General features: G+C 40.9%; 2 protein-coding genes across 2 annotated transcripts; one reads left to right on the top strand and one right to left on the bottom strand.

Annotated features, from left to right (window-relative positions):
* Positions 1 to 805: 805 nt before the first annotated feature.
* On the bottom strand, positions 806 to 7,344 carry pyroxd2 (pyridine nucleotide-disulphide oxidoreductase domain 2). Its single transcript, XM_023405726.1, has 16 exons — positions 7,187 to 7,344; positions 6,796 to 6,815; positions 6,564 to 6,657; positions 6,050 to 6,123; positions 5,755 to 5,910; positions 5,361 to 5,514; positions 5,162 to 5,223; positions 4,982 to 5,079; positions 4,723 to 4,864; positions 4,485 to 4,619; positions 4,331 to 4,403; positions 3,373 to 3,526; positions 2,600 to 2,751; positions 2,165 to 2,271; positions 1,707 to 1,827; positions 806 to 1,413 (listed from the first exon to the last, which is right to left on the bottom strand). The coding sequence occupies exons 1-16, from the start codon at positions 7,308 to 7,310 to the stop codon at positions 1,343 to 1,345; spliced, it is 1,737 nt and encodes a 578-aa protein (XP_023261494.1). The 5' UTR covers positions 7,311 to 7,344; the 3' UTR covers positions 806 to 1,342.
* Positions 7,345 to 10,251: 2,907 nt separating this feature from the next.
* Positions 10,252 to 16,951, top strand: slc25a28 (solute carrier family 25 member 28). The gene is made up of 4 exons (XM_023405727.2): positions 10,252 to 10,801; positions 13,291 to 13,519; positions 14,307 to 14,363; positions 14,885 to 16,951. The coding sequence occupies exons 1-4, from the start codon at positions 10,457 to 10,459 to the stop codon at positions 15,451 to 15,453; spliced, it is 1,200 nt and encodes a 399-aa protein (XP_023261495.1). The 5' UTR covers positions 10,252 to 10,456; the 3' UTR covers positions 15,454 to 16,951.
* Positions 16,952 to 26,177: the final 9,226 nt, after the last annotated feature.

Below are 26,177 nucleotides of genomic sequence, written 5' to 3'. Positions count from 1 at the left end.
GAATTATAATATTGAGTGTGATGATGATTTATTTAATTCCACTTACATATATTCTATAATTATAATAAGATATTTTGTATAACTTACTGTCACAAGTGAAAAAAATGCAAGTATATAGACCTATAAATTTGTGTGTAGGGGTTGAAGAAAAAATTATTAACTCAAGGTTCACTTACTAGGTGTCTTCTAGAGCTTTCAGACAGATCTCATGTTAAAGGCTCTGGAATAAATCTAGTAAATTAACCTCGAGTTAAGAATGTTTAAGGTCATTTTTAGGGTGCTTTTGGTTTGCAGAGTCTTTATTGTCATTCTAGATCAACAGGTGTATAGATATATAGATAAATGCCCAGGGGGGAAACAATTTTGCTATTGGTCAATATTGACTAATATATTGGTCCTTGGACTAACGCTATCATCAGAAAAAAATTATACTTATGGTTTCCTGTAAGAGTATTTAACTTTGAAGAAAGTATAAGACCCATTAGGCCACATTCCTTGAAATAGTCATCTAACATTAATTTAATTCTAACACTGATAAGTGTTGTTACATGCCTCCTATGCCCCCCTCCACATAACCCTATGTGGGTCATGGTACTTACTGGTATACTTGAATAGAACAAAGCCATGGTTAATGTTATTACTAACTCCTATGTTTCCTACAAAGACAAGTCATAATGTCTTCTATGAAAAAATCTATTAGATTTCTACCCTGATATACTAAAATGACACGTCAATCCCAGTTGAATGAACGCAGCATAAAGTACACCAGTAAAAATTCTGCATAGTTTAATGAAAGTGACACACATTTGCTTGAATTCATTTGAATTTATTCATACAAAGTTGTAAAAAGTTCCATTGTCATTTCCATGATTACACCTCAGTTTTAATTCATTTGATAAAGTCAAATATCAGTAATTCTAAAATTGCATTTGACTTCAACATTAATGTTGTGTTGGTTCCGTTTTCATGATTTTCTGTTGGCTCAATTATAGATGATTTCACGAGTGTCGTCACACCAGGATTTTGTGTGGCAATATTGCACTAATGTTTAATATCAAGAGTGATATCCAGCATCCAATTTACTGAGCTTGAAATCCTGTTTTATTGAGCCTCTCCCTGTCTCTTTCATCCCATGTCAGGTGTATCATTAAATCAAACATTAATCCCCTTTTTCTCTTACAAACACAATGCACAACATAATATGGTGGAGGGACGACTCATCAAATAGTTAGATGAAGTGAGTGTAGAAATGTATTGCTCAAACTAGTCACATTCATACGAATCAAACAAAAGAGAGGCTGAACCTTGTTGAGCTGACCACACACTGATGCTGTCTGATGTTTCAGTGGCGTTTCAGGTCAGCCATGACAGTGAGCGCTGCGTTCCAGCCAGGTGAACCCATCACACCACCGCCTAGAGAAACATTGAACATACAAAATGTTCAAGAATTAGTCAATCTTGTTCTGTGTGCTTATTCTATGTAAGAAAATCAGAAACAGCTTACTCAGCCATCACCAAGTTAATTTGTTTCTTTATTGTCAGCAGTGAGGATAGTATTTCATCCAAAGGATCAAAGGTTCATAAACTGTGCTCTTCAAACACCACACAACATAACATTAATGATTGCACGTATACTACACTACGCACAACAGACAGCCACATTTGCAAATAAGTACTAATCTGAGGGTTGAACATTAAGAGCAAACCTGGATGACAGCCGCTGCCGCACAGATATAGCCCTTTAACTGGCGAACGGTAGTCTGACAGGAAGGGCAAAGGTCGTGCTAGGTAGAGCTGGTCCAGCGACATTGATCCGTGAAAGATATTCTGTAAAGAAGAGACCAAATTGTTAACTTTTCTTTTTGTTTCTTGATATAATAGAAAGAGAACCTGCCACTGCCCATGTATTCTGTAAGTTAATGTCATTTTACACAGTTGATGTGAACTTTGATTCTGACTCATGGGTTATGATAAAGCTGTCTGGAACCATTAACTGCTTATACAACACATCTGTACCTGAGTGGATAGTGAACGATAGAGTGCTACAGAGGATGCAAACTACTTCCTCATCCAGTGAACAGTTGATTGTGTTAAGCAAATAAGCTGTGTATCAACATTCAAATTGCTGCTCAGTTTTACAATGTATACAGTGTATTGTGTGTACCCCTCCAGTGAGCCCAAAGATCCTCTCCAGGTCAGGCGGAGCTAGGATGTCCCTTCCCACAACCGACTTCTTAAACCCAGGGGCATATTGCTCCACCCAGTCAAATGCTAAAGAGACACACAGACTCATGCTTTATCACAGAAATCATTGATCAGCATACATTTAAAGAAGTGTCATTCCCTTAAAAAAAAATTCCCAGAAAAAAATGCTTCCTAAATTTAACCATTAAACATTTAAAAACGACAGATTTGTAAGTACGTTTCTGTCTTTAACTTATTTTGCCGTCATATAATTAAAAAAACATGTTTCAGTTTTAGATCAGCTTTAAGCGCAGCACACTAGAACTTTTGTGCCTGAGTAATAAATGTAGTAGCAATGTGCATTTTTGTAACACTTTGTGCTATAAGAAGTCCTGGATGATTTTGTATGTCTAACCAGTGTCTGCGAAGGCCTCTCTGTCCTGGTCAGTCCACGCCCTGCCTTCTATGTGGTAGGGGGTGAACTGGGTGAATAGTGACACAACGTGGCAGCCAGGGGGAGCCAGAGTAGGATCCAACACAGAGGGGATGGTCATCTCCAGCATTGGTCTACAGGAGCAGAGAAGCATGATGAATCAAGATGGTGGCAAGTGAAAGAGTGAGTGAGATTTTGAAAATCAAGAAAAAAACTGTTGAATATTCAAGATTGTGATGTCGGGCATCACGTGGTCAGCAGTCTTCCAGCAAACAAACTTTATTAAATGATATACAGATACTTGGAAGACCTTATGTTTTGGGGATAAAACATTAATTCAAGGCTAAGTGTTAGTTACAAGATAAGGATATGTAAACACCTTAGCCAAGTCTGATGCAGAGATATGTTGACATAAATGTGTGGAGAAAATATCTACTGCAAGGCACATAATGTTATAGTTTTTAAAAAATTACATTATAAAGAAGCACTTAAGTTGCGGTGCGATAGGCACTAGGTTTTACAGCTGCAAGGTTAATCTCTAATCTATACTAATAAACACCTAACACTTTGCCCTGTATTCTCTATAGTAAGAAATGCATGACTAGCTCTTATGTATAGTGTAGGACTTGAAACTAAAACTCATTACCTCTTGTTGTATCTCTTGCATGTATGGTATGTGTTCAGTCATGTATCAAGTAGAGCAAATTAAATGTGTTTAAGTGCCCGCTTATGTAGGAGTGTGAAGATATATGTACCTTACTGAGGGACGTCCATTCATGGCGTCTTTGTATGCGGTCTCCAGTACCTCTACATTTTCACAGTTGAGATGAATGGAGCACTGATGGTGGGGTCCAGGTTTATCATCTGGTGTGGGAGATGCTAGGAAGTTTGGTAGCTTGTCCACTGCCACTGTAAAAGCAACAGAGAAAATGACATGGAGTCAGTGTTTGCTCTAAGACTATCTATCACTACATACATTTCTATTCTGGTGTAGCAAAGTGTGTGCTTAAGTTGAAGTTAATATTTGAATTCTAGTTTGAGCTCAATTCATTCACCTTAAAGCTAAGACTTAAAATAATTTTCTACAAAACAGACTAGACTGTCATTAAGTTTAAGAGGCAATGCACTGCAAAGGATCAGTTGAGAGTAAGGACTTCCTGTGTAATAAAGCCCTGCAGCTCAGGCTCTACTGTAATTAACAAGCCAGAGCTACAGATAGCACCACACAGGAACCTGAAGAACTCTAAACATCTGTGTGTTGTGTGTGCTTTACACAGTTTTATAGTACCCCAAACTGTGAAACTTGTGTTTTAAGTACCATAATATGCAACAGTCAATAGTGGAGGATTAAGGGCTGATCCCTCCTGAATCACTACATGTGTTTGTGCCTTATTGGCAAGTCTCCATTGCCTTACACCTTCACAGCTTTCAAAGTGTAAGTAGTGATTCAGCACATATACACACCGAATGACTAAAAGATGCCGTGTTTCACCTAAATGTGAAACATTTGGCTGGAGAAACAGCACTTGTGCAGAAATAAGACTATGAGCCCCACATCCAGTAGCTTTAAGAGGAAGTTTCTTTTAAATTGTGCTTATTTTGATTTTTTACTGTGACACTAAACATTATCACGCTCCAAGGCTGGAGTGGTAACATACTATTTTGAATAAAAGACAGCTAGGATTTGTGATTAGTGCAACAGAACAGGTTTACCATTGATCTTGGTGACAGGTGATGTGTAGTCTATCTGGTCTACGGCTTTGATGAACTCTGGAGCGAGCGCAGCCTACAATGAAAACAGAAAGGCCAGAATAAACCATACTGTCTGGTGCCATGATTACCTGAGGTGTTTATATTTCTCTGTTACCTGTGGCGTGAGGTTTTTGAAGGTGACATATGGGGTAGCATTTGATAAAACAACTTTACTGTGGATCTCTGTGCCATCCTTTAGCACCACTCCCTTGGCAGCACCATTTGAACCAACCAGGACTTGTAGTACATCCTGCCAAGGACACAAGGATATGCATAAACAGAGTTTGGAATATAATTTCCATTAATCCAAAATAGACAGCAACAAGTCAATATAATTAATCAAGACACGCTACCTTCTCAGTGAAAATGTCTACACCGTAGGACTGAGCAGCGCTAGCAATAGCCTGAGACACGCCTCCCATGCCTCCCTCCACATACCCCCACGCTCCTTTCTCCTTCTCCAACTCTCCCATCACATGGTGTAAGAGCACATAACTTCAAGGCAAGACCATAAAATCAGTATTTGTTAGACATCATTGTTTAATTCTCTGTAATTGTATCTGTAGTTATGAGTATTTTTTGTGCTGCAGGATGCCCTGAAACGTGTCTCACCCACTACCAGGATTACTTGGGCTGGTCATGGCTCCTATCACAGCATCAGTTGCCAGTGTTGCTCTCAGTGGCTCCGACTCAAACCACCGATTGAGAATCTAGGTCACCAACAAGAGTTAGTCATGATGCAGCAAATAGAAAACAGCATTTAACACCAAACTTTGTGTAAGCTGTAACAACCTTCATTATTGGCGCAGTTATAATCTCATAGAATTCTGGAATGTTTCTGCCCAGTTTCAGACCTTTAAATTCAAAAACATAACATATCTCATTGTGACTCAGCTACTATAGAAGGCATTATGAGTATATGTAAATAATTTGTTATTTAGATATCAGAAATATAAAAGCTTATTTCTCAACCATGAATCCACCTACGCACCACATTTGACAATAGGCATCAGTGTTTTGGCTGCACCCAGCCTCTTCCTGAGTGATCCAGCAGTGATGCCTGGAATGTCAACAGGAGGAGCATCCAAGAGAGGGTGGATAGCTCCTGCTAGCTTCTCAAGGTGTGCAACAAAATCTGGAAATGCCTGGGTACAAGTGAAAGAATGCATGAAGAGGCGGGTGAGAGTAGAGGTGGGTGTTGTTTGAGAAAAATGGCAGAATAACTTTATACTGGTGGAGAAATAATGGTCAAGAGACAGTGAAGAGCTTTTTCAGTTCACACTACTGTGACAAGAGTTTAGACACATATGCACTGGAGTGTAAAATGCACTCATGCATATTACAGCCAACCATTTGCTGTGGCTATCATATAATGTTTATCTCACCTTCGCATCCTTCTGTGAGAACTTGCCGATCTCCCTCTGGTTCATAGCCAGATCTGAGCCCAGGGTGAGAGACCTGGGTGGAGCACCTTTCACCCCCTCCTCCAGCATTGGGGTGAAAGCATGAGGGTCTCTCATATACACCTTCAGCCCATGTTTCTGAATACAAATACACAGAGAAAAAAGCAATAAAATAGTGAACAGTTGCAAACAAGGCCTATTAGTTTAAGCCTTTCTAAAATCAGCTAAATTAATACATTTGTACCAGTTTTTTTTTTTGCATACTATCCCTATTTACCTTGAGCTCCAGGTCTGCGTATATGTGAGGTCGTAACAAACTGAGCAAATAGGAGCACCTGGAAAAATGGAAACCTGCAGACAAGAGTGTTATAAAACTTATATGAAGTGAACAACAGTGTATGAAGCTATGAACGTGGAAAATTTTAAATGACTAAACAGTGTATTACCCACACGGATTTGCTTGCCGTGTATATACAAAATCAAACCTATTCCACCATTAATGGGTCAGTTCACCCAAATAACAGAAAACCATGTTTCTTCACTTAGCTCTAGGGGTATCAGGACATGCAGATAGCTTTGGAGGTTTTGTGTGCATTTCAGTCCCTCTGTTACTCTGACAGAACACACTGTCAACAGTTTTTCAAATTGGCTTTTTGTGAGTTTGAACTTGTTTCCTGTATCTATATCAAAATTATACTAAGAAAAGTTTGTTATTAGTTTGGTTGTTTTTTTTCCCCATTGTTAAATTTGGGTGGACTGACCCTTTATGACCTAGGTTGACACCACCCTACCAGGGAAGATCTCCTCCGAGACAGCTGCTCCTCCCAGCACATGTCTGCGCTCCAACACTGCTGTTTTCAGTCCTCCCTTCTGAAGATAGGCAGCCTACACACACACACACACACACACACACACACACACACACACACACACACACACACACACACACCTTTAACCTGCTGCTGATCCACAGAATGTGTTATGGCATACTGTAAGTGTTGGGAAACAACTGCATGAACTCACTGCCACCAGTCCATTGTGTCCTGCAATGAAATATAAAATATGTTACACAGTTTTCTTTAAAATGTTAAATCCCCATACAAACGACCAAAAGTTCTGCAATCAAGCTTTTTCCTGACATTTGTTCAAATGTAAGTTTCAATAATATTTTTTCATAGTCAATTTGAATGAGTCCAAAGTTGAACCATTCAGATCAAACTGGGAACTTGCAGACAGAGACAAATCACTTTTCTAAAATGGATTAAGGAGGTTTAAGAAGTGAGAGAGAAACTCTTAGTAATTGCGTCTGCAAACTTTGCTGAACCGTTGCATTAATTTTGCAAAATGTGGCGTGGCATACGTCGCAGCTGCTGTGTTTTCTGCACTTTCTCTCCCAACAATCCACACATCTCACCTCCTCCGATGACCAGCGCGTCATACTGGGATTTTAAAGCGGCGTGACTGGATCTGGATCTTGTCACTGTCCCCACAACAGTCACAGCCCTCCGTCCTCGATCAGTCCACACCGCTGCAGCCATGGCAAGAGTTTGAGGCAGGATCACACATCGGTCCCTCCCCCTTTCCCACTACAGCCGCGTGAAGTAGATCCGGGTTTCCTGTTAGATCTAGCAAAGCAGTCCACTCATTAAACTGACCTGAGATAGGGGCGGGGAACTGATCTGAAGATGTGGACGCACTGTGCGTGGATGAAGGCCTGCACTTGTAATATGACATTTCTACCAGGTCCATCACTTCTGATTTATTTATGGCCTGTTTCAGTTTACAAGGTTGCGTGTCCAGGACTCAAACTATTCTCTATATCCTTCTGTTCGTTCTGTGTGTTTAGTAACTAGAAATAATCTATCTATCTATCTATCTATCTATCTATCTATCTATCTATCTATCTATCTATCTATCTATCGATCTATCGATCGATCGATCTATCGATCGATCTATCTATCTATCTATCTATCTATCTATCTATCTATCTATCTATCACAGTTATAGTCATCAGATAAAATGAATGTGAAAATTTAATGAATGATCGGATCTTACTGTTAACCCGTAACCTATGTGTTAACAGTGGAAGTTTGAAGCAACTTTTCTTCGTTTGGCCCCACACTGCTTGTCATCACGCACTGGTCCATTGGGTGGCAGAGTTGTTCCATTTTTCTACAAACAGCTCCAACAACAACTTCAAATTCCATTCACATTATATTTGCATGTTGTGTTGTAGTGTGAAATATTTTGATGGTACTGGCAATAGCTTTAAGAGATTAGCAACCACGATATGAAATGACTGTATTCATTTCTAGACTCTGGAGTTCCTTTCCCAGACTCTTTACAGATATATAAAAATGTAGGCTAAATATTTTTTTTTTTAAAAACTGTCTGTGTATGAAAACAACATTTGGTCCATGAAGCACATGTGGCTGGTTTGTAAAGGTGCTTTCACACATGAAAAATATATGAAAAAAATAGAATAATCAAAAAGTGCAGTTGAAGACATCATCTCTGAGCTGGATAATGGTTGAGACACGTCTCACAGTAAGGGCCCACCTTGAGAGTTTTAAGATGAGCTCTTAACATAGAATGGTTTCTTAGTGCTGCTGTTGAAGATGTCATATTGGCCTAGTGGTTCACTTATACCATGCATTAATAAGATAAGAGGCCATAGATCATGATGTGGACCTAAGCAGCAGTCCAGGGAATAGACAGGGGAGATAGTCTGCTGGGATCTAAGGAAGGAAGGGTGTTAACTGACACAAAAACAACCAAACACAGCAGAACATAAGCAAATTATCTTCTCATCTTGTCTCTATAATGTAGATTTTTGACTATGTTTTGCTTAGACAGTGTAAAATAATTCCTAAGGCCTGTATAGATTGTGCACTCTCTTGGTAGAGGGAATGAAATGAGGTGTTATAGTGATCTAGAGTTTCCTGCTAGACCTAACATGCCTCTCCCTTGGTGTATTAGAGTAGCATTAGTTTCAGGGAAGAGAAATGATCCTGATATGCTGTCTGCTTGATTTTCCTTTAAGGAACGTCTGCAGACAACAGCCAATCAACCATAACTAGATCAGAAGCAGGAGATTTTGTTCTTGTAAGCAGAAATTAACACTTCATTCCCCTTTGTCGGCAGAAATTCAACACTGCAGCCCTTGAAGGCTCTCCCAGGCAATAAAGGAGAAAATTTAATTATGTTATAACAGCGCCGCACCAAAACACAATTACCTCATTTTCTGGAAAAAAATGCGATCCTTTGCCTCCAGGCAGAGAGGTTCACTGGTGGACATGTTGGGCCTCTCAGCATTTATAATTATTAAATCATAAGCTACTGTCTCACAGCAGAACAGAGAAGGTGTTATTGTGCAGGATGAACATTTGAACATCCTCATTGTAATACAATGACGACACGTTTAGTCCTTTTCTGGGATGAGTAAGTACATTGTTAACAAGTCTCATTTGGAGAATGAAGAAAAACAAAATTAACTTCAAGATTGAAGGGCACACACAAAGTCACATGACACAAAAATACAACTGGTTTCTAATTTCTTCATTTTATGTATTATCTTTGGTTTTAATAAAATTATCTTTCATAGATTAATGAATACGAATATAACGGTTTGCTGGGGCCCTTATGTGATCCAAACGAGATTATAATATTTCATTGTGATGCTATTGCTGTAATGTGCAACATGATGTCCTGTTTGTTTATTAATATCTTTGAAATATAAGTGTGGTTTCACTTGATGTGACACAAGTTACTCAGAAACACTTTGTCATGTTTTGGAAATTAAGTTTAAAATGTAAATGAAACATTTTTGCTCAATTTTTCAAAGTTAATGCAATTTATAAAACTTCAGCATAGCCAAAATATTGCCCTGTTCCTTGACATGTTTTTGCAATATATTTGTAAACTGTGTGTGTGTGTGTGTGTGTGTGTGTGTGTGTGTGTGTGTGAATTAACCAACTGATCAAGAGACTGCCACCTGTTAGGTCGGCCAAGGAGGAGGACAAATACACATCAGACAGTCTTCAAAGGACATTGAATAGAAAAGACGCTTGTTTGTGGAGAGATACAGCGGCTTCACTTTGGTCTGCTTCGATTCCTTTATCTAGACAAAAAATGTAAATTTCATATATGCAATCAAGCACAAAACAAGACAGCAACACTAACAAGGCATCATGAAAAGAAATCTAAAATGAGAACAAATTAAAGTGAAACCATTATCATATGCTCCCTCTCACAATTAAAAATGTCTTTCAGACTGTCCTTCACTGACCTATAAGTGTGTCTTTTGATATCTTTCACAGATGCGCTAACCATGCAGCAATATCCCATGTCAAGTGGCACATGACAAGGTTTGAAGTATTCACCAAAATACAATCATGAGTGGCATATGTATCACCCAATAGCGTGGGCAGTACTTGGCTACAATAACCAATGAAAGATGAGTTCCTCGTCGCGGCCTGCGGTTTGCCTCGGTGTGTGCGTGTCCGCCTCGGCCTGCCCTGCTGGACGCTGGCTGGGAAAGATAGAGGCGGAGAGGGACTGGTGTAGGAGTGAAGAAGCTGTGATACAGATACCACCTCAAGGGAATGTACAAGTTTAGGACCGAAATCAACCACAAGACGCCGAGTCTTCGTGCCTAGAGACTCAACATATTACCCGGTTTCTCATGGAAGCAGATGGATTTGTGAGGAGGCGTCGGATGACAGCGGAGACAACAGGCGGTGATCCCGGGGTTGCTGGTGCCTCAGCCGGGGCAGAAGTTCGATGGCTGGGGGGCAGATTCTGGGGAGTTTCGGAAAGTATCGTGGGAAGCCTGACACCCCGGATCGGAGGCGAGACAGAGCTACAGACTGTTGATTTTATCCGTAGTGCACAAGATGCAGAAACAGAGGACTCTGAACCAGACTATGAGGGCTTGCCACAGGGAGCTTCCACTAGCACCCACATGTTGGCTGGAGCGGTGGCCGGGATCATGGAGCACTGCCTCATGTTCCCCATCGACTGTGTCAAGGTAGCATAGCTCAGAGGCTAACCAGCTGACCCACAACTTTTTTTAATGAACGTACAATGCTTTCACACCCCTCTCTCTGTTGTGCTATGTGGATATCATTCGTGTAGCCAACGTGTTGTGTGATTTGGTAGCATAGCTTATTAGCTAAACACGCTGCAGAGCTGACGGCTGTGAGGACAAGGTCAGTCGGCTCAGTTAGCGTCTCACATCCTTACTAGCTAACTTGTTAGCATGCTATTATAAGTTATGCACGACTAACGTTAGCTAAGTGGCTAGTTATGACAACCGTTAGGTTAAGCCCATTTGGACACGTTGCATAAAACTGCTAAACATCAAAACAATCTGCAGTCAAACCCTCAACTGATGTTACATAACTAACTTCCGTGCAGGAAAATTGAAAGGGACAATTTAAGTAACGGGAGAAGCTAATAAGGGGAACTGCAACAACAGTTAAAAAGTTCAGGGATACCAAAGCTATGCTGCCTGTCTACTAAAACATGGACTGGTTCAATGTTGTTGTTTCTGGTAACCTACACCCTGTCTACCACTATTACTACTAGACATAGCAATTAATCACACTGCAGTTTTAAGCCAATTTGGCACTTTCAGTCCAGAGTGCAGCATCTATTTGCCACTTTCCCAGCACAAAGTGTGGTGGTTTTACTGAGCAGCAGTCGCACTGCCTCACACACCATAACCAATTGTTTGCAAAGGTCTTTTGATCACATGAGTCATGCAACTTCACTGGACCAGTTCTTCATCATGTGGTCTTTGTTATGTATGAATTAGTTCTATTCTGTTTTTACTGTCAACACAGTAAGGAGGCATAACCTGTTGACCCAAGAGGTCAGCTAGCTGTAGCCATGCACTAGTGATCTTTGTGTGACAGGCAGAGGACCAGAGAAACAGAGCAAGTCACAATGAGGTTAGTAAAGTCAGCTGTCCATGTCAGGCTGAAAAACTATTCATAAGCCAATGCTTCATCCATGTCTCTTCCACCTGTAGTCCGCCTCTGTTGCAGCCATGAAGCAGGATAAGACCAGTGTTTACAGGCCCTTCTTGTGTCCTGCTACACTGCTAATAGAGCTCAGCATCTTGCCAAGCAAGCAAGCCACATTAGATTTGGGGCATTATGACTCAGCAAAATGAAGTCGACTAACCATAAACGGTCAGTCAGTTTTCAGAAAAATAAACATTGGAGGACTTTGAGAAATATTTTAGATGGTTCATACACATTTCTTTCTTTTTGCGTACGGTAAATGGCTTTTCCTCTTAAAGGTCTCCACCTATACCAAAATAAAGGCTTTTCTTCCTGTACGATAAGCTTCTCACTTAAGAGATTGTTGTGTAATTATAGTTTAGAATAGACTGTCATTCCCCCGTAATGTATCCTAAATCCCAGTAATTGGTTGTGGATTTAAAAAAGTGTGTTGCATTTGTAGGTCTGTCAGAGTGTACACTGCACTGCACATATGAATGGAATTTCCAGTATTGACAGAGACCATAAAGTCCTCTGTGTTTTCACCAAAGAAGTGGTGAAAATAGTGTTTACATTGAGCACAAAGGTCATTGCTCTCTAGATATCCAAACACATACTAAAGATAAACACAGCAGACCTATGGCTGGGAAGGCCTCCATGCATGTGTATGTATTGGACAGACATGAATGAATGAGGAGTAGAGTATTGACATTACAGCCTCGCCTCACTCTCATGCAAAGACAGTGAATGAATGTGCTATGAGTCTGTGTGGCAGATATGGAGTAACTAGCAGCTGGCTAGCTCTCTTCGTGCCCTGCATTCCACAGCTGCAGTATAGAGTGATATGAGGACGTGTGTGCTTTTCCTGTGCACTACATGCATACACACAGTGGGGTGTAAGTTTGTCCATTCAACTGGAAGTTTGTTATTCAGAGATTATGTCACTGCTGGTTCCCTAGAGACAGACACACGTACCCAGACCATCCCAACACAACCCTCTTTAAATACCAAAAAGCAGGTGACTGAAACACTGATCCCTTGCACTTGTCCTGTAAATAATGTTTATATAATGTATTGTTTATCTTAGTGTGCGTGTGTGTGTTAGGAAGAAGAGAGAAAGGTATGTTTCAGGGTCAGTGGGAAAAGAGGCTTACAGGAAGTCAGCTTATGTCCCCTTGTGACCTTGGAGCTTGCAACTCCAAACTTCCTTCCATTCAGTTATGCATATACACCAACACTCACACGCACGCGCACAATGTCGAACACCTCATTTCCCTCATTTGACTCCTTATTCACACTGCAGTCTATTCAGGATTGTTGTGCTGTTCTTTGCTATAATAGGCAGACATATTGTAAGACTTAAATTATACATTACATTCTATTTTTATATGAAATTCAGGTCAAACTCACTGAACATATTATGAAACTTAATACCTAGCTCTGGTGGGTGGGAAGGCAGCACACTGCTGACTTTGAACTTTGTTGAATTCTACCTTTTCCTCTTCTCCAGACACGAATGCAGAGCCTCCAGCCCGACCCCGCAGCACGCTACAGAAACGTAATGGATGCTCTTCGCCGAATTGTAGCCACAGAGGGAGTCTGGCGGCCAATGAGAGGGCTCAATGTGACAGCAGTTGGGGCGGGACCTGCCCATGCCCTCTATTTTGCCAGCTATGAGAAACTAAAAAAGACTCTAAGTGATGTCATTCACCCAGGGGCTAACAGTCATTTGGCTAATGGTATCACAAAACATACATATACACACATAAACATGTATGGCTGATATGTAGGACTTGATCAACTCCAAGCCTAATACCAAGCACCCTCAGTGTGATCTCTGGGAAGCTGCTGACTCGGCCTAATCCGTATACAGAGCAGACGTGGCCTGACCAGTCACGAAAACCCCTGGCAGGCCATCAAATCCTAGATAGAGCCTTTTCATAGCTACAGTTGTACACTGTAAGGAAGTGCCAGATCTGTTGCTAGCTTTTAGGAAAGTTAAACAATTTGTTCAGTAAAGTTACCAAAATAGAAAGATTAATTTGGTTACCTTGCTCTCAATGTCAACTTTTTCCTTATTCCTTGTTCTCCCTACTCTCTCTCTTCCTTCTTTTCCAGTTTAGTGGGAGGCTGGGTAAGTCCTCTTTCTCCCATCTCATCTGCTCTCTCCTCTGTTGGTCCTGTCTTTTAAAGCTTATTGGTTTGGTTTCAAACCATCAAACAGAGCAATGAACGGCCTTGTCCACTAGGTGTCTCTCTTTGCTCAGGTTTGGCCTCCTGAATTTAGTCAGGCGTGATCACTAGCTTGTACCTGTGCAAATTGCTGGATATGCAATAGTTCTGCTCTGATAATATATTGTTTTGAGCATGACATCTGCAGCTTTTTAGGAATAAGGCAGTGAAGGCTATGACCAGACGGGGTTCTTGCTGTTGCATTTCCATTCTTTGCCACTTCACTGCAGTTTCTTTTGTTTTCATTCATGATTATATCAATGTGTAGTAATTTCTGAGGTGTGTTTATTTCAGGAGCAGCTGGGTGTGTGGCCACACTGCTTCATGATGCAGCCATGAACCCAGCTGAAGGTAAGAGAATTTTACTGTACAACACCATTTGACTTTGACCACAGAATAGGTGTTAAGACATTTTCTCTCTCTCTTTCTCTCTCTCTCTCTCTTTTTCTCTCTCTCTCTCTCTCAAAAAAAAAAACAAACAAAGAAAATGAGCTTCCCATACAGAAATTTCAGTGCAGAAACTTGCAGGTGCTACGCCTGGGCCAACCACCTTCACATGTTGGCCTTAACCCTGCAGTCTCACATATTGACTTTCACAGCTGCCTCTAATCCACCTGCCCAAACATGTCAGTAGAAGGACACTGGTCGTAGGCTACATGTGCAGCTGTTGGATGGGCTGCAGCTGTCTTTGCAAACGCTATTAAAATGACACACTACATCTTCCTGTGTGTTTATTGAAACTATATGTACTTTGTGCAGGTAATGGTTCACTAATTTCTTTTTTCTTTTTCCATCTTTTCCACCTTTGTGCTGGCCAACTCTGATCACATTTGGTCTTCTCCTCCATCAATACATTATCCACATGTCCCTAGTTGTGAAGCAGCGCATGCAGATGTATAATTCACCATACCGTGGCGTGTTGGACTGTGTACGCGCTATATGGCAGAAAGAGGGCCCTGCTGCGTTCTACCGCAGCTACACCACCCAGCTCACCATGAACGTGCCCTTCCAGGCGCTCCACTTCATGACCTACGAGTACCTTCAGGAGCTGCTCAACCCCCACAGACAGTACAATCCTTCATCCCACATGTTGTCTGGAGCTTTGGCTGGAGCCATCGCAGCTGCAGCCACCACACCTCTAGACGTCTGCAAGACCCTGCTCAACACCCAGGAGTCTCTAGCCCTCAGCTCCCTGCCTTCTGGCCAAGGCCCCGGCCAAGGCCAAGGAGCCCACAGACACATCTCAGGCCTGGCCCATGCCTTCCGGACAGTTTACAGGCTGGGCGGCCTCCAGGGCTTCTTCAAGGGAGTCCAGGCAAGGGTCATCTACCAGATGCCCTCCACAGCCATCAGCTGGTCAGTGTATGAGTTCTTCAAATATGGACTCACCAAGCACCAGCATGACAAAAGGAGAGCGCAGCACATGGAGGCTGAGATGTAGATATCTCCTCAGTTTAATCCCCTCTCATACTGCTCTGCTCTCCATGTGAGGAGAAGATGAAGTTAATACGCACATAGAATCTGACTAAAATTCACCTCAGTTGTCCCATCCCTTTCAGACATAGCGGATAAGAAAGACATCTTCAAAGACAGCTGGATTAGTTATATTTCTGCTACACTTTTTCAAGACTAGGTATGGTTTGAGTTACGTCGTTTCTCTCTTCTGTGAGAAAGAATTTAAACAGCACGATAGAACTAGTTAATCTGGAGATGTTTTAAAACCATTCTAGTGGCCACTACATTTGTCCAAGCTTAGGATAAATGTGAAGAATACGTAATTTTTCACTTGGAAAGGTAGTCAGCAGAGGGCAGTAGTGTTTCTTTTTTAATTCTCATAATTTTGCTGTCTTAGGACCAGATTTTTTTTTTCACCCATTCAAACTTTGAGCTTGCAAATAAAGATTATAATTCCAAAGCCCTCTCTAGATTTATGAACAGACCTTTAAATATATATAAATATAGCGCTCTCATAACAGACAGTTCTCAGAGTAATCCTAGACAAGACAAGTTTGTTTTGATGTCTAGTTTGGCCTACACACAGGCATTCAGTTCTTTAGCAAAAATATCTTATTGCTTTGATACAAGTCAAAAGTATTTCAGCCGTTTAGAATCAAAAGAAAAGCGACTTTAGAACATTTTGTCAGTCATCTTAACGCAATCATTTCCGGATATGGCCCTGTACCCAGATACCGTTTGTGGAAATTCAGTGGAATCCTGCCAACATGGTAACTGTAATTGTCAAGAGCAAAAAGTAAGACCAGCTTTTAAAGCCTGATTAAGTGAACTGTGTTAAAAAGCCATTGATCAGATTTGGGGTTCCATTTTTGATTTGCTATTGGCAGTTAAAGGAATTACTGTAATTAATCAAATATTTTTTCAAAGGTCAGTGTTTAAGATTGTTCCCTGTGATGTAACTGACAAAAATACCGTTTTCAGTCGCTCTAAAGTATCTGAAGTGTGTGTTTAATTTATTTTCAATTACATTGACTCCTTGAATTGTATTTTATTTCCAGCAAATGTATAACTTGAAACTTTACCTTTTTGTTTTCCCCATTTCCCCATGTGTTTAATCAACCCTTGGAACATACAAATACTCACCATTAATGCCTTGTGTACCTGTTTGGCAGAGCAGACCATGGCAGCATTAGTATGGCCATTTCTGTGCATTAACTGTAGCTATGAGCCTGTCTTCAGCCTGTGAACTACTGAGTTTCAATATCTGTGCTCAACAGCAAAGGTTATGTACATTGCACTGTGCCCAAAAGAATTTAACTCGAAAGAAGTTCAGTATCCCATAAAATATGTATCTGCACCCCCATGGAGTATACATAAATGAAAGCTGTCATTCTTATCGATTGATGTCTGATTGTTTCTGACACTGAATTGCACTCGTTGAATAAAGACTGAGCAGCGGGGCACTACTCACTGCTCATAAATGATGGGAGCCCTCCTTTGATTTCTTAAAAACGTACCTATTTTAAATGTAGGATGACTTAATAAAATATTCTTGCATATTGTCATTTTAATCTGGGTGTGTATAAAAGATTTTAAGTCTTTGTTTTCTTGGTGAATAGAAACCAAAGAAAGGGATGGATGAAAAGGCGGTTGTGCCCTAAGCCACATGTGTATCACCAGAAACACATGGTGAGTTTGTGTGTGTGTTTTCAGGTATTTATTTTTAGTTTGAGGCAGGTACAGTTGTTTAGTCTTGAGCACAGGTGCAGATTTCAACTTTGACCTTCAAGACTGAAAACACAATTTGAACTTGTGGACACATAGTCTGTGTAAAAACAGCAAGCAGAGAGAAGCTTTGGAATTCAACAAACGCATGATATACTAAACTTTAATAACCATGGAAAGCTATATCAGCCATTGGTTTGGAACTGACAGGTAGAAGGAGTGTTTGAATTATAGCAGATAACAAGCGAGCACAAATGAAGAATGATGTTGATCATGTCACTTGGTAAGCTACTACCCTTCATCATTGGTCACTGTACTGAGCCCACAGCACCATATTTTAATAGTGGCAGAAAGAAAAACTCTAACTGTAATTCTTTCATTAGACCCGTGACTGTTGGTCATATTTTGCCTACTGGTGTATGTCAATCAGTTTGAAAATGTTATCTTTAGAATATAATGCAGCGTGAATATAATGAAATCTTGAACTGCCAGTTTTGCAGCAGACACCTGAGGCTTATCTTATTATCTTGTGACAAAACAAGTGTGTCAAATGGTTTATTCACCATTTAGATCTGCATATAGATTGAAATTACTATGTCTGTACATTGTATTCACCAAATGTGGCATGGCAACTGCATCAGACAGAGTTTGTGAAGCATTTAATGTCTTCCTAAGGGTTGGAGTACTGTCAGTCTTTTATCATGTCATTTGACATCCTAACATCTTTGCTCTTTCTGGGACAAACATGAAGCAGACCCTACGCAAACACAAAAATCCTTTGGTTAGAATCTGTGAACACATCATACATATCGTGGTGAAGAGTGACAGCTCCCCCACCCCAGCCTCGACATATACACACCTAGAATCAGACACACACACACTGACATCCATGTGAGACACCTGTTCAAACAGGGAGTGTTAATTGACCGTCTCTGTTGCTCTCTCTCTTTCACTCTCTTCCACTATCTTTGCATGCATGTATACAGTATACATGGCCTCTCATAGTTAATGCAATTAGAATAGTGCATTTGTGTCTGCGTGTATGTGTGTTTATATTGGTGTGTGCTCCTCTCTCACCTTGTCCACTGTGTCACAATGTATCTACAAATGAAGCTCATGAGAGACTTACTGACAGGCATTACATGAGTAGGAAAGTTATGAGCTGTAATGGCACATATGTGGAACTACTGTAATTAAAATACAGAGGGACAGCCTAAATCTGTGTGGCAGACTGTGACTGAGCCTGTCTCCTCCAAAGACTCAGCAGTCTGAGAAGAGTAAACTATTTAGTCTGGTCATTTGCTCACTGTTCATGAATGTGTGTGTGCACGCACATCAGTGAACAAAAATAATGTACAGTGAGCATGCATGTATTATGCAACATTACAGTATGTGTGACAACATAATCTCAACTCAAAGGTCCATTCATCAGCCTTGGAGGTGTTGAGTATTTGAGGAGGAGCAAGCTCAGTTGTCATAATTGTATCCAAGTGTGGAGCCCTAATACTGAAGCAGTTCAATTTGGTCAAAGTGATGTCAAGTGGGCTAGAAGCTACTGGACAATGTGTTCAAAATGTTTCATGTACAATTCAGCAGTTTGGTGTGTGTGTGTGTGTGTGTGTGTGCGCACACATGCGAGTCTGTGTGTCTAGTGTTTCCCTTCCTCTTGGCAGATGATAGAGATGTTGACTTAGGTTGTGTGGATGCCAACACAGTTTCTACTTGGCAGTTGTTACAGGTGCTGCTGTTAGTTCTGTGACATGTCATAGCAGGAAACACACAGATGTAATTAATAACATTAATAATGGCTACTTTCCATGTAAGCGTGCCATTTCCAGAGCACTGACATTGTGCGGGTTGGCTGGGATAAGTCACTGGAACTGACTCATCTAAAATGTTATTAGTAACACTTGTGCTTTTCCTTACAAGTCAAAGTACAAGTCCTGTATTTTGTTTTAAAGAAGATATATAATTTTCATTTTAGTGTCTACTTGAATAGATTTACATGATTCAATATTAAAAAAAGACGTTATTTTTCTTATATTGTACATCATTGTACTCTATTCAATCTCTGTTTGAAAGGCTTTGTTAGAGCTCAGGGCTCCTTAAGGCCCCCCTCCCCCCTCTAAAACTGACCATTCAGAACACACTTTGCTCAGATTGCCGCCAACTACATGCTCCGCCCACTCTTGCTATATCTCGTAGTTGTAAACACACGAGCATGGCTGTTAACAATGGCGTCGGTTCTGAGTTATCGGTTTGATCCAGAGTCCGATCTTGAACAAGAAGATGATAGACCTAATCCACCTTTGCAAACTGAATGGAGCAGGAAAAGAAGCATACCCACTGTCAGACAGTTGGAAGGAGGCAAATGGTAGAAATTAGGAGAGAAGTGCTGCTAATAACGTTGCACAGTCTGCAATGGACTTCACGTGACAATACCCATAACTTGGAATAGTTTTATGAAAAACCTTTTTGATTTTTTGTATCTGTGGATACTTGTGGACCAAAGGAATATAAATAATCGAGGAATGAACAGAGGACAGCTTCAAAGGTAGGGAGACGCCTGCTTTGCCATCTTGCTTCGCATTCTTGCTGGTTTATGATGCTGGTGAGTCAGAATTAATTATGCGTTTGTGTTCATAGTTACTGGAAATTTAATTCTATGGTTAAATTGTGGATAATTTATCCTAACTAAGGATGTTTGGCATGTCAATATTGATAAACGTTTAAACATGTATATCTTTGTGCTTGTTGCTATGCTGCTGTGCACTAAGGCTATCAGGTCGGATCGGCGCCCGTGACTAAGTTAAACATCACAGATCCTCAAATAATAATGCAGACTTACAGGTAGTGAACCTGAGTCTCCCGTTGGGCTATAGAAAATGGGACTGTCCCTTCCTTCAGAAATAACTGAAATTCCAGTGTTGAACCTCCTTGAAGTGCTGGACATAGCTAAAGTAAAATATTTGGAACAGTGGAGGATATAGTGTATGAATTGAGCCACAGAGGTCTTTGCAGTGTCTTTTTGCCATGGCTGCAAAACTAAAAAAAAAAACCCTGGCCTTCATTTTAAATAGTGCTGTGCCCTGCTGTGCTGTGTGCCAAACTTGCAGGGAGTGTCCAGCTTGCAGGTGGGGGGCACTGAGGGACATACTGACATCAATAAGGCAAGGAAGTAAGGCCTGGACCCCCAATGAGGCTTTTCTGTCCAGTTTAGTACCATGACCCTGCATGGGGCTGCAGTCTGGAGTCTGTGCTGCAGTTTGTCTACCTTGGTTACTTGTATTTTTCTCACCATTCTGATAGCAGTATACTGTACTAATAATGTGTCAGAGGGTGTAGTAACAGTTTGTTCCAACATGGCCTTTGTACAGACAGGGTTTGTAAGTTATCGACACAGGTTTGGTCACCTGAAGGAATTGTTGCTTTATATATGCTCAATTGACCATAGGAGGTGTAAATAGAGGATGGAGTATACACCCATATGCTTATTTTGAGTTCTCCTGGGGTACATTCTTTTTCTCTATTATCCACACCATTTATTTTTGTATTTCTTTTCATGTCACTATATGAATGTACATTTGTAATGTATATGTGATTACCTTAATGAATAGATGTAGGTCTCCTCCATAATCTAACTATAAACGGAGGAATATCTGTCTGTCTGTCCTTTCATTGTCTCGACAACCGCTCATCCGATCACTTCAAACTTTGCATATGTCATCACAACAATTCCACCCTTTAAACACAACAATTTACTCTTACAATTGACAATTTAAAAAGATACATAGGCATGAAAGAGAGGATAGAGTTCTCGTGTCAGAGTGGCACACTTTATATTGTCAGTCATCATTACTCTGAGGTGTTTACACAGTGGGTGTGTGTATACTGTGCGTGTGTGTCAGTGTGTAGATCAGTGGCTGCTGCACCCTAACAAAGCCTGAACAGTTTCTCTTCTCAACTGAATATTATCAGTATCGCAACTCCATCTCATCTGACTTTATTTGCACAATCACACACACACACACACACACACACACACACACACACACACACACACACACACACACACACACGGTCACAAACACACACTCTAAAGCTACTTAGGAATGTGAATGCCTGAAGGACTCGGGTCCTCTACAACAACTCTCCCTCAGTCACTTGCCTTCTCTCCCTCTCTACATATTTATGGCTCTTTTGTTGCTTCTCTTGTCAGATCTCTCTCCATATATTAAGCCAAATCATGACTGGACCACTCAGCATGAATTACAGAGTGATACAGGATTATGCCATAATGTCCACTTTATTCCATCCTTGCCAGCAGCTAATGGATGAGGTGTGATTACAGGCTCTTGGTCTAACTCACTGGGATACACACAGACACATACGGGTTGTGATCTCACGCTCCTTGGGGGTGCTGCTGGATGAAGGAGCTGTTGTTGTAATCCCTTTGGCTGCTGCAGTCTCTCCCACTCTGGGCAGATAGAGGAGGTTTGAGTGGAGGAGAGCAGAGAAGCCAAGACAAGAGGAGAGATGAGGGAGTAAAGCAGAAAGGCTTTTGTGAGAGTAGACCAAACAAGCTTTTTGGTGCGTAAATTTAGCAAATAAAAGAGCGTGTGATACACATTTATGGTTGGAGTAATGTGTTTAGACTTTGTTTTTTTCCTGGCATTCTGTAAAACATTATCCTGGACGACAGTCTGCATGTAAGATAAGCAACAACTGAGATGTTATCTCTTATTTTCATCATGTTTCTTTTCCATTATTGACCACAAGCAAAGTGCTGATTGGATTTATGCAATCTGATATCAACCGTATGTCTGAGAAAAGTGGGCTTTTCTTTTGTTGAAGTGATGCTGAAATATTATCCTCCAGCCAACCCCCTCACTCAGGGCCGGATTGACCTGCTAGGTGGTCTCGTTGTAGAAATGGGCTTTGGGCCACTGACAGGCAGGAGTCCCCTGTGAAATTTTGAATTTAAGAATATGCACCATATATGCATAATATCAACTGGAAATTTTAAAATAGTAAAACTGAATTTTGACACAAAAAAGAGCTCAAGATAAAGGTTAATGCAGGAGCTGCCCTGGGGCATTTACAGTTTCAGATTATATTGCTCTTTAGTTGTGAATATATTACTGAGTAAACTGGCAAAATCATATTACTATTAACTGCCCAACAGTTATTGATTTGAGACTTTTTGGGCCCCTGAGAGTCTAGATTGGGTTGCTTCAGCTATTCATGAATTTATTACTACATTTGTGATTTTTTGTGAATCGGTTACATCATTAAAACTTTGGAAATGCTTTAGGTAGTAAAGACTTTTGTTACAGTATAGTTCACTGTGTATGGAAAGCCAACCATTTGTAAATGTAGGTGACAGTGCTACTTTGGTTTATTCATGTATCCGCACATGGACAACAAAGTGGGAAACATCTGATTATGCAAATCTAACCAAGACTGTAGTAATTTATTGTAACATTACCAGCATAATGTGCCATAATTGTGTTGTTTTTGCTAAATGTGATTTAAAATCGTCCCTGTTTACAGCATTGTTAGACATTGTTTTGAAATTGAAGTGTCAGGTCAGATATGTTGAACATATTTAATTATCTCTTCCACTCGTTTAGTTGGCAAGACCTAGCAGACACTGGGTGTGAATATTTATCAATTAGTCTCTGTCAGAATCTGTTTGTGTGGTGAAACCCATAGGGATGTGTAAATCTCCATTTATGAAGTTTACATTTATGGACTGAATTTATGAAGATCTGCTGCAGCCAGTTCCTGGGGCAGTTGTTGCTTAATCCAGCCTTGCCCTCAGTGCTTACTATATTTGCTACATTAGGTCTGGCCATACTGTTCACAGATTTAGTGACAAGCGGAAAATAGTCCCTGGCTAGACTTTATGATTTGTTTATTTATTGTTAACTCTGGCATGCATCCAAAGAAGGCACTGAGAACGCAGTGTCAGACTGAATTATGAAGCATAGTAAAATGTGAATTCCAGATCAGGGCCAATCAAGCAATATAGCGGAAATATTATCATCCTTCTGCGCCAGTTGTGGCTTGAATGTCTCCCATGGTTCTGTGCTGTGGAGAATTAGGATGCGGGGGAGATACAGCTCCTGTCATCACTTAAGAGAACAAGTTGGGGAGGAAAATTCTTCCCACCACCACCAAGGATACAAGACGATCACTAACACACACACAAATACATACTCATACTCACTCACACAGCAATTCCTCTGTGGGAGAAAGCTGCAACAGAGGAGCTGGGAGGAGCAGAAACAGCTGTTGACTGTGAGCATTTCTATGTGATGTTAAGCCTGCAGAGGACAACATGGAGATGCTGTGTGTGGCTATGGCGTGTGTGTGAGTTTGAAACAGGATCCTTCTCTCCTCTCAGGCAATAAAAAAATATCACGCAAGACTTGCATTGAATAGAAAGCTCCTCAATAAATCTAAGTGTTTACAGTAAAATGTCATTGCTAATGGGCCAGAGTAGGGAGAAGGTGAGAGGCAGGGAACAATGCGCCTATGGCAGAGCTCTGATATTTTCATATGAACAGACACAGCCAAAGTGCGATTATGAAAAACAAAAAAAGTGGGAGTGTAAAAGGAGTAAGGGAGGCTTTGTGCAAAATTAGTAAGGTGTGTACATGTAAAGAGAGAATATATCAACTTTGTTGCCTTAGGAAAGATCCCCAATTGAAAAGTTAGTCTGCCACAATACTTTCATGATCAAAGCAAGAAGCAATACAGATTCCCACAAACACACACATATATACACATACACACACACACACACACTTATCATCCCTTGGGCCTTTGGGAGTAAAGCCTTGGCAGGATCTGATGAACTACAGCATTGTTACGGATGACCCCCCCCCCCCAGTCTCAAATGTTGTGACAAATTCCTTTGAAAGGTAAGGGAGGTCATAAAATCTTCTTACGAACACTTCAGAAAGCTGCAACCTAAGACACACTCGCAGTTCACACACACTGCCTGAGACCAAAACTAAAGTTGTCTGTCAGTGCTGTGGACAAGATTCCTTGCGTGTGTGTGTGTGTGTGTGTGTGTGTGTGTGAGAGTGTGTGTGTGAGAGAGAGAGAGAGAGAGAGAGAGAGTGTGTGTCGAAGCGCAGGTGCAGTCAGGGACATGGAGGAAGAAACAGGCCTCCTGCCCTTTGAACTTGATCTTGAAAAGAAAGCCGTCTTCCCCTTTCTGTCAAATAAGCTTAACTGCTATGCCTTGGAGCTCTACTCAGCACAAACTGGTCCGCTGAAAACCATTCATTTATTCAAGCATTCATACGTTACCGATCCAAAACTCTTTGTTACACGCTTGCCTGAAATAACTTCAGTGACAGGTATTATCAGCAGTGATTTATACTGGAGCCTTTTATTTTTTTTGTTAATGTTGATGCTTCATTTTTAAAATCTGTTTTTATTTGAATCCATTTCAGTCTTGTTCTGCAGAGTTCTTGTGACATTCCAGGTGAAGATTGTACATTTATCATCAACACATTCAAAAATGTGTTTCTCTGGCAGGCAGCATCAGGGAGGATCTGCCCATTTCACATTGTATCCATCAGTGTGTATCAGGTGGATTTGAGGATGGTGTGCGTGTGTGTGTGTGTGTGTGTGTGTTTGCGTGTGTGTGTCTTCAGACCTCCAGAGATAAAGCACTGGTTCAAGGTTAGGACATGTTTTTTTTTTTTTTTTTGCTGAAAAGTTGCTGTAGCCCTGTGAATTACTTTTTTCTTGCTGCTCAGTTAATGATGTAGTCTAAAAACCCCCCAAAAAACAAACAAAATTATGCCTAGAAGAAAGAGGAATATGTTGCACAAAGGTCATAAATAAGATGTGAATCAGAATATGATCAGAGATGCGTGATAGAAAACAAAACAGTAAGAGTTCATCTAAACTGCAAGTGGACGGCAGAAAGAGCAGCTTTAATTGGGATTGTGATGATATTTAAAAGATAACACCTGGCCTCACAAAACGTACTTTTTCTGTTTCCTGCATTGGGGACGCGCGTCGCCTGCAGTGGAGATTTAGACCAGGAAGAGGAGGAGGAGAAGGAGGAGGGAAGTTTGAGAGGCCGTAAGTGGGGCCTGAGTAGTTCCTTTATCAGCCTACTGATAGGAGAATGCTCAATGCTCTCCTTGTCTCTGCTTATCGCCACTAATTAAAACATTTGGATTCCTCCGGCTGGCTCTGGAGGAGTGTGTGTCTGTCTTAGCATGTGTGTGGGAGACATGAGAGCGGAGAGGAGTCAGAGGAAGGAAATGTAGCAGCTTGAAAGACTTCCTGTCCATCTATGGACAGAGGACCTCAACAAGTACTCACCCTCATCAACTAACAGACAAGCTGTTTCTGCAGATGCATATACAGAGGCAACACTCTTCATTCAACCTTTCATGTTTCCAGTTTTACTTCTCATATTTTTCATACATTAAATGTAGTATTCTTTGCTTGAGCTACAGGAATAGTTTTCAAAATAGTGCCAAAATATAAAAAACTTACTCCCTTGTGAGCTTTTCCCTTTTTCTCAAATACACTCCAACTCTCAGCCCTGAACATCCTGTATCTGCTCCTAATGGACACACACACACACACACACACACACACACACACACCATGTGGACTAGACCTGTGCTACTTCCTTAAAAATGAGCCTGGTCTTTATAAGTTCTGGGTGGGCTCATCTTTCTGTCCTTTCTAATCCTCGTCACGACCCCTGCCCCTGCTCCTGACAAACACAGACCTGGGATCACTGCATTTCTTTACATGCGCAGTACTATGACCACTAGGCCATGCTGACTGCTGGGTGCTCTCTACTCCGCTCAGCTTAAAATTATTGACTTTGGTAGCAGAGCGTTTGTATGAAATCAACAGCAGCGTGATCACACAACAGTGAACTTACCAACACGTCAAACAGAACAATGTGAGCTGATTATATGGAACGGGTCAAATTGT

The sequence above is a fragment of the Seriola lalandi genome, unplaced genomic scaffold, assembly GCF_002814215.2.
Source record: "Seriola lalandi dorsalis isolate HSWRI2012SDOR001 ecotype SW California unplaced genomic scaffold, Sedor1 jcf7180002054285, whole genome shotgun sequence".
Lineage (NCBI taxonomy): Eukaryota > Metazoa > Chordata > Actinopteri > Carangiformes > Carangidae > Seriola > Seriola lalandi.
This window is presented reverse-complemented; position numbering and strand designations above follow the sequence as displayed.